Source organism: Solanum stenotomum, chromosome 11 (genome assembly GCF_019186545.1).
Source record: "Solanum stenotomum isolate F172 chromosome 11, ASM1918654v1, whole genome shotgun sequence".
Taxonomy (NCBI): Eukaryota; Viridiplantae; Streptophyta; class Magnoliopsida; order Solanales; family Solanaceae; genus Solanum; species Solanum stenotomum.
The window spans coordinates 39,340,195-39,348,424 of record NC_064292.1 but is presented as its reverse complement, the minus strand read 5'-3'; the positions used below and the strand labels follow the sequence as shown (position 1 = coordinate 39,348,424).

Here is an 8,230-nt window from a genome sequence, read left to right as displayed (position 1 = left end):
ATCTCCTACGGGTGCTATGGTGTCGTTTGTAAAGAAAAAAGATGGTAGTATGATGATGTGCATATACTATCAATATTTGAACAAGGTCACTATTCAAAATAAGTATGTTTTACCTCACATAGATGATCTGTTTGATCAGTTACAAGATGCTTCAGTGTTTTCTAAAATAGATTTAAGTTCTAGGTACCATCAGTTAAAAATCAAACCTAAGGACATACCTAAGACAACTTTCAGAACTCTATATGAGCATTATGAGTTCTTGGTATTGCCTTTAAGTTTAACTAATGCACCAGTGACCTTTATGAGCTTGATGAATGGGTTTTTCAAGCCTTACTTAGATTATTTTATGATTGTGTTTATAGATGACATTCTAGTATATTAAAAAATTAAAGAGTAACATGTAGAACACCTTCGTATTGTATTAGGTATCCTAGGGACACATAAATTGTATACCAAGTTCTCGAAGTGTGAATTCTAACTGACTTTGATGGCCTTCTTGAAGGTATGTGGTTTTGAAAGAAGGGGTGAAGGTATATGTCCAAAAGATTAAGGAAGTTATGAATTAGGTCAACCTATTTCTGTGATATATAAAAGTTATGAGCTATGTGGGAATTGTGATCTACTATCGCTAATTTGTCAAAAACTTTGTTTTTATTTCTACACATCTAACTGATGAGTCCTGAATTTGGACTCATTTAGGGATTTGTTTATATAGATTTAGTATCCCCAAATGCTTAATTTGTGCCAATAACTGATGTTAAATCCTTGATTTTTAGGTATATGGATTGAGGAACAAAGCAAGGACACTAATAGGCAAAAAGAAACAAAACAAGCTGAAGAAATGAAAAAGGGCGAGCCTGAGGATCGCCAAGAGCACTAGGCGTGTCGCCGAGTGGCTCATCTGACTGCCTAAAGTTCCAGTGTGCCAAGCCCTGAAGGAAACAACCAAGTCAGCAACAAAAAAGAGCAGTCGGTGGATCGCCGAGTAGTTCTGCGAAGCCAAGATAGATTGCCCAAAGTTATAGACCTTGAGGATGCTGAATGCCAAGGCGAAAAGGTGATGGAAAAGGTCAAAGGGAGGCTCACCGAGTGGTTCGGCGAGCCCAACTTACTTCGCCGAATGACCATTCATAGATTATTTTCGGCGACTATAAATTAGATTTTGAACATTTTAGTTAGTATCTAGGTTCTTATCTTGCGTATTATTTTGTATCAGAACACTTAGAACTCTTCTCTCTATAATTTTTGATAGCTTTGAAGAATTTGAGAAGTTCAATTTGGAGATTTTTGAGTGGGTCTTTAAGATTCATCAAATTGGAGCATTGTAAAGACGAAATCACTCTTACCCAATTGATGGATAATCAATTTGATAACTATTTTTACCTTTTTATAATGTCTAGCTAAAACCCTAATTCTTGGAGTGTGATCATGTGATTATGAGCTGAATTAGTTTATGGGTATTGTTAATTACTAGTTTAAATGTTATTAAAAAGTGAGTTTAATCATTAATTATGGTTTAATTTAAGAAATGTAGTTGCAAATGCAGTTATATGGTTGTGTTCTTGGCCTGCTCGAGAGAGAGGTTTTAGAACTAAGATTATTGATTAATGGTTTGTGGGTATTGGGTTGACCTGGGTTTAGCTTGAGAGAGTGAATCCTAAACCCAATCCCACACATTTAGCTCGAGAAAGTGAATGGATTAAGGTGTGGGTTGTTCTTCATTGTCATGCTTGTTGATGTTTGAAAGAAATGATTCGGGGTAGTTGTTCGATAGAACACTATCTCCCCTATAATCTAGCCTACTCACTGATAGTTAGCTATTTACTAATAGTTGAAATTACCCATGTGCCTATATTTGCCTATAATCGATCACATCCTGAGAATCCTTCTCCCTATTGTTATTTCATAGTTTTGTGACTACTTGTAGTTTATAATCTAAAACCAAAAACCCCCATCTGACATTTGTGTCACCCCATTTACTTGATTATGTCTTTAATCGATAATTTCTATTCCTATGGCTGATTTGAACACATTCACACTTCTTAGTTGAATTTAAATATGTACCGCTCCTTGTGGGATTCGATCCCGACTCATTTAGTTAGGTTTTATACTGATTTATGATCGTTGAACACCTAGAATTGGATGAGGTGTGCTTGAAACGTTAAATTAAAATGGCACCGCTACCGGGGAGTGGTGTTGTTTGAAATTCTTTTAGTGAAGTTAAATCGTGTTCTTTTTAGCCATAGTTGAATCTACTTACTCTTAGTTTTGGTTTTGTGTCGCTTGTATTAAAACAGAGGAGGAAATGAGTGCCAACAGAAGCAATGATAGCCAAGTGGGCCACTAAGATGACATCGGAAATCTCAATAATGTCAATGACCCGAATGTCAATGAACCTAACCAAATGGGTGGTGTTGGTGCCATTCATTTACCTGCAGCTGAAGGAAACGTTGTGTTTCACATCACAAGCACCATGTTGCAGCTCCTACAACTGAAGGGTTTGTTTGGTGGGCTGGCTCATGAGGATCCCCATTAGCATATAAGGAATTTTGTTGATGTTTGTGGACCGTTCTTCTTTAAGAACATATCTCAAGAATTGGTCCTACTGAGGTTGTTCCCATTTTCTCTAATGGGAGAAACATGTAAGTGGTTGGCTGAGTTGCCAAGAGATTCTATCACTTCGTGGGACGAGCTTATTACCGCGTTCCAAGTGCGATTCTTTCCACTTTCGAATATGATGACTCTTCGGGACAACATCCAAAGCTTCAAGCGCTTGGAGGGTGAGCCAATCTATGAGACTTGGCTAAGGTTTAAGAAGATGGTGCTGCAATGCCCAACTCATGGATTGCCCGATAATGTACTGCTACAATACTTCTACAGAAGCCTCGATTCGGTGAACAAGGAAGTGGCTGATCAACTTTCTCTGGGAGGTTTGATGCAACAACCTTATGTAATATCAACCCAACTCCTTGATGGCATGAACAAGATTAACAAGGCATGGTACACCCGCGAAGATCAAGTCTCTCCTCTTACTTATAAATTGACAAATGAGCAGATTAAAAAAGATCAAGAGAGAGACCAAAACATGGCAAAAATGATGACCCAGCTGGACATCTTAGCCAAGAACGTCATAGCTGCTGGTACGAGGAGTGTTAATGCGTCAGTGTTGGTGGTATAAACCCCGAAGAAGCCAAATTTGAAGTGTTGTACAATGAGAAAGTGAACTTTCTAGCCAGCCAAGGAGGAGGTTATCGTGCAAACTACCCAAGGCCGGTTGGAATAGAGATAAGGGCTGGAGAGATCGTGACAGAGAGTGGCGTGATCGTAATGCCACTTGGAAGGAAAGAGAAGGGGAGAAGGATAAGTATGTTCTTCCCTACGAGCGTCAAAAGCCCAAAGATTCTGCGGGTGGCCGGACTGAGGATATGCTCTCACGTATTCTCAACAAGGTTAAAGGGTCTGATAAAGTTTTAAAGGAAATGAAGGAAGAGGTATCAACTCTCAACTAGATGGTGACCTCTCATTCCGTCTCTATCAAGCAGTTGGAGACCTAAATGGATCAAATCTCTTCGCATCTTAACCCAAGACAACAAGGGGGGTTGCCTAGTGATACTATGGCAAATCCCAAAAATGAAGCTTGAATAGGTACTTGGGTCGTGCCACGATGTTAACTAAGGCGCTTCTTGGGAGGCAACCCAAATTTTTAAATGCTTTGTGTTTGTTTTGGAATAACGGGTGTTGATTGTGCAGGTTGAAAAGTGGAATGTGTTGAGAATGTGCAAGTTAGCGAGCCAAAAGTCCAGTCGGTGACTCGTCGAAGAGGTCGGTGAGCCCGACTTGGACCGCCGTTGGACTCACAAAAATATTAGTTGGGAGTCTGTAAAACTTGGCAGGCCTATAGACGAATCAGTGACTCACCGAACAGTTCGGCGAGCCCGATTTTGTCCACCGTTTGGACCCCCAAATTAATTGGTGGTCCTGTAAAACTTGACGAGGTAAGTCACCACTCGGCGGATCGCCGAGTGGTTCAGTGAGGTTGACTAATACCGCCGTAAGGGCTGCAAACTGAAAGGTTTTAAAAGGCCAAATTGTTTAAACTTTCAAAATCTTTGACATTCTCCTATTTCTAACCTCATACTCACTCATTCGCACTCTAGATCCTTCAATATTTGCCCATTTTATTGTTTTGCTCTTGATCTCGTGCTCAGATTTGGATTTCATTGCTTTTTACCTTTTCAAATTCTTCATTCGGTTAAAAGGTTGGTTTTTCGAACCTCGAACTCTAGATTAATAGTTGAACTTGAATGCACTTGATAATTTTGTATTGATGTGTGCTGGGCTTGTGTTGAAATCATAGTTGATGTGTTAGTTTACACGTCTTAGTTTTGTAATTTTGCCTAAATTGCTTAAAATGTTGATTTCTCGAGTTTTGTGCATTAAAATTGATCATAAATTGTTGGATTGCGATAAATTTACGTTGGGTCTAGTTGGGTGAAGTCTAAGTAACCCCAATTGTGCTAAATGACGTACTTTTCCCAATGATGAAGCGTTTAGCGTCATTCTTAAGGGAAAAAGTCGTCAAATGGCCAATTTTGGCCAAACAAGGGGAAGTCTGAGTATCCTGGAGGCATGGGTCGATTGGTTCTGGTCTTATTTGCATAGGTGTGTAGTTTGCTTTTGATTTCGGGGGTTGCAGGCTTAAAATTGAGAAATGGGGTTGAAATTTGGCATGTTGGGAAATTTGGGGAGCTGGGTCGAGCTCGCTGAACCGTTCGGCGGTTCACCAACGTCCCCCTTGATCGCCTTTAATTTCATGTATTGGCTAGATTAGAGTCTGTAACTTTCGTTGGGAAGCTTGAGGTCGCCGGGTTCACTCGGCGACTCGTCAAAAGTCTCCCTTGATCGCCCTTTCTGCGCCCCTAACCCCTAGAACTCACTATTAATTTCGGCGGGGTAGTTTGAGCTCGTCGAGTGATGTCGACGATTCACCGAAGGGCCCTGTATATCGCCGACCTGCCTTTTTCTGGGAAAGTTTCAAGCCAGTCCTTTCAGCGAGCCTGATCTGTCTCGCCAAAATGACTCAGCGACTCATCGATTGGTTCGACGACTCTTTCTGCAACTTGAATTCTGAGATTTTTCTGGAGTATTTTCTGACTCTTTTCAATTTTTTTACTGATATGGCTTGGACCAACTGGGACGAGAGTGGAATGCCGCCCCGCAAACGAGCACGGGGAATCGTAATTAATGATGGAGCAACTGCTCCTTCTAAAAAGGGAAAGAAAGAACCTTTGAAGGGAGGCAAGGGGAAGGGCAAAACGCACGTAGCTGAGGACCGGATCACAACTCTGATAGTGATGGGGATTCTTTCCATTCTGAAGCCTCATTCTCCGAGCCTGAGGATGACCAACCACTTCAGACCCGCTGAGCTGAGATTCTTCCCAGAGTTCGTCAAGGTCCGTCTAGGACCTCGGAGTCTACCCCACCTGTTGATGATACAGTGCCAGTTCCAACACAAACGGTGGTTCCAGCACCACCAGTTCAGAATCCTCCTCCCCGGCTACTCAACAGACTAAAGGTCGAGGGACTAAGAACCAATCTGTAGGAAAAGAGATTGTCCATGGATGGTGTACTGGACAGGTACCCTAATATGTGGGACACTCTCCGGTTCCACATATTTGAGCAGTTTACCAGGCCCCGTGGCCCCTATATTCCTACATGGGTCCGGAAGTTTTACATGGTGTACAGTGACCTGGTACCAAAGGGAAAGAAGAACGCCAGTGCCTTCAGGCCAGTAGAGTCCATCATGGTCAGGGGGAAAGAAGTGAGATGCAACAACGATTATATCAACGCTGTATTTGATAGAGGGTTAGGTTTTGACTACTCGAGTTTGGCTACCACTGTGATACCTCTGGATGACCTAAAGGGATGGCTATCCCCCCTTATTGCTGATACCACCCTGAGGTGGATCGAGGTCGGAGTTCCTATTGAGAATAAAGAGTTGAATATAGCAGCTCGATATTGGTTTTGGTTTATAAGCACCTCCATCATGCCCTCACAGAATGAGTTCATCCTCCACCACCCAAAGGTAGATTGTCTCGGATGAATCATAGCCTGGAAGAGCATCGACCTGAGGCTAATCATAGAGTAGGAGATGGCCATAAGGGCCAAACAATGCCATACATTCCTTTCTTTCCCAGTGCTGATTACAGAGATATGTCAGCGGGCTGGTGTTCCTTGTGATGAGAAGAGGGATATTTTGGTCACACCCACATCCTCCACCGATATCTGGCGCATAGAGGCTGAGTACACACGGGATGAGGCAGATAAGAGGAGAGCAGCTCCGGTGGATGCATCCCTAAAGGTTGATGCTGAGTCCCTACCTGCAGATGCATCTTTGCCTACTCCGGCCTTCGGGCCTTCAGGTACACCTACTACCACTCCTTCCCAGGCTCGAGGTTCTTCTTCTGCTTCCCAGCCTACTAGGATCACTTAGACCATGCCGCTCAAGATGGGGCACCTAGCCCATTCTATCGATGTGCGGGTTTCCCGGCCAGAGGGTGAGATGCCTTGGATGATTGAGCGGGCCATATTAGCTGCTTTGACACCCCTCCAGACATCTATTGATTCTTTCACGGTGAGAGTAGAGACTTGTGAGAGTCGACAGGGGGTTACTTTCGAGGTTACAACATTGAAAATCGAGGTTTCTAATTTGAGGAAGGATATGGACTATCTAAAGTCCACAGACTTCACTTCACTGTTTGAGTCAATTGAGGCTCCGGGTGTTTCGGTCAATTCTGATATGCCTCCGGCTACCACCGGAGATGAGCCTATGGATGATGTGGTTGCTCATGAGTCTGAGGCAGAGACAAATGAGGAACAACTTGATGCGTAGGAGACAATCATCTATGAGGACCTACCTGATTTAGAGGAGATAATAGAACATTCAGTCATTTAGACGTCGTTGACAAATACATCCATGATAGGGTCTAGTGGAGCCAATGTTGTTGTTATCCCGGGCACTGATGCCTAAGATCAGAGTGTGACGCTGGGCATTAATGCCCCGATAGATGGAGTGAGTGTGTAGACAAGATCATTCTTTACCTCCCTCTCTGTTGTTTTTGTGATTTTTATGTTTTTAGTTGCATTTGAGGACAATTTCTTTTCTTTTGTGGGTGGGGTGAGGTATTTCTAGACCTACCTCTTGTGTTTTGATTTTATTTATGATTATTGACGAATATTGGGTATTTTGATCTATATATGTGTTTGATCATATTTTGTGGATGCTTGAGCTTATGGCTCTTTGTTTTTGAATGGAAATGGTTTTTGACCAATTTTGAAAATTTTGTGCCACCTCTTTTGTGTGTTAATGTGGTTGTTCTTGTGCAAACTTGAGTATCGATTACGATCAATACCGATGACTTGAATAGTGCTCTTAATTGAACGAAATGAATGTGCGGCTACGATGATGCCAAATAAAGTTTCATAGACAATGTGTGAACTTTTTGAATCTCGTTGTGCTTAGTAGGTTATTGAATGAAGTCTCTTGTGATGAACATTGCACACTAGCTCGAATGAGTCTCGTTTGATATTGGTGTCAATGCCTTGTGTGATGAGCGTACCTTGAACACTGTGTGTGGTGACACCTAAAATTTGCCCCGTTGGTCTGATTGACTAAGTGATGCAAGCTCTTGAAATGATCTTAGGAAACAATTTTGATGAGTGAAACAACTTGATAATATACCTCTTTTTATGGCCAACCTTGTGAGATGTGTGAACCTTGCCTGAACCCCTTTGAGCCTTATCCTTTTCTTAGAAGAAACTTGAACAATTGTGACCCCTCTTTATCCATTCACCCATTACTCTTATGAAGTGTGGTTTGTTGGAATAACTAACTTAGGCCAAAAGCCTAAGTTAGGGGTGTTGATGAAAAAGGAAGGTAAATCAAGAAGTGTGAAAAATTCCCCCTTTGAGAAATGGTTTTGAAAAAAGATGGAACCCCTCCATATAAAAAAAGAAGAAAAAAAAAGAAAAAGAATGAAAAATTTGTGAAATAAAGTAGTGAAAGTTGCGAAAGAAATTAGGTATCCGGTAGTCCATTTGAAAGTGAATAATGGGGTGAATTATGAATATGATCAAAATATTGAAGCGAAGGTTGATTGGAAAATAAGGGCAACCCTATGGGTAAAGTCATGCATGTGTTCATCTTTGTGAGTGTGAGAGTTATATGTGA

The 8,230-nt window shown here is 41.7% G+C and overlaps 1 protein-coding gene across 1 annotated transcript; it reads left to right on the top strand.

Annotated features, from left to right (window-relative positions):
- The first annotated feature begins 6,496 nt into the window (after positions 1-6,496).
- LOC125845899 (uncharacterized) lies at positions 6,497-6,892 on the top strand. The gene has a single exon (XM_049525389.1). It carries the CDS (start codon positions 6,497-6,499, stop codon positions 6,890-6,892), a length of 396 nt encoding a protein of 131 aa, XP_049381346.1.
- The last annotated feature ends 1,338 nt before the right edge of the window (positions 6,893-8,230 follow it).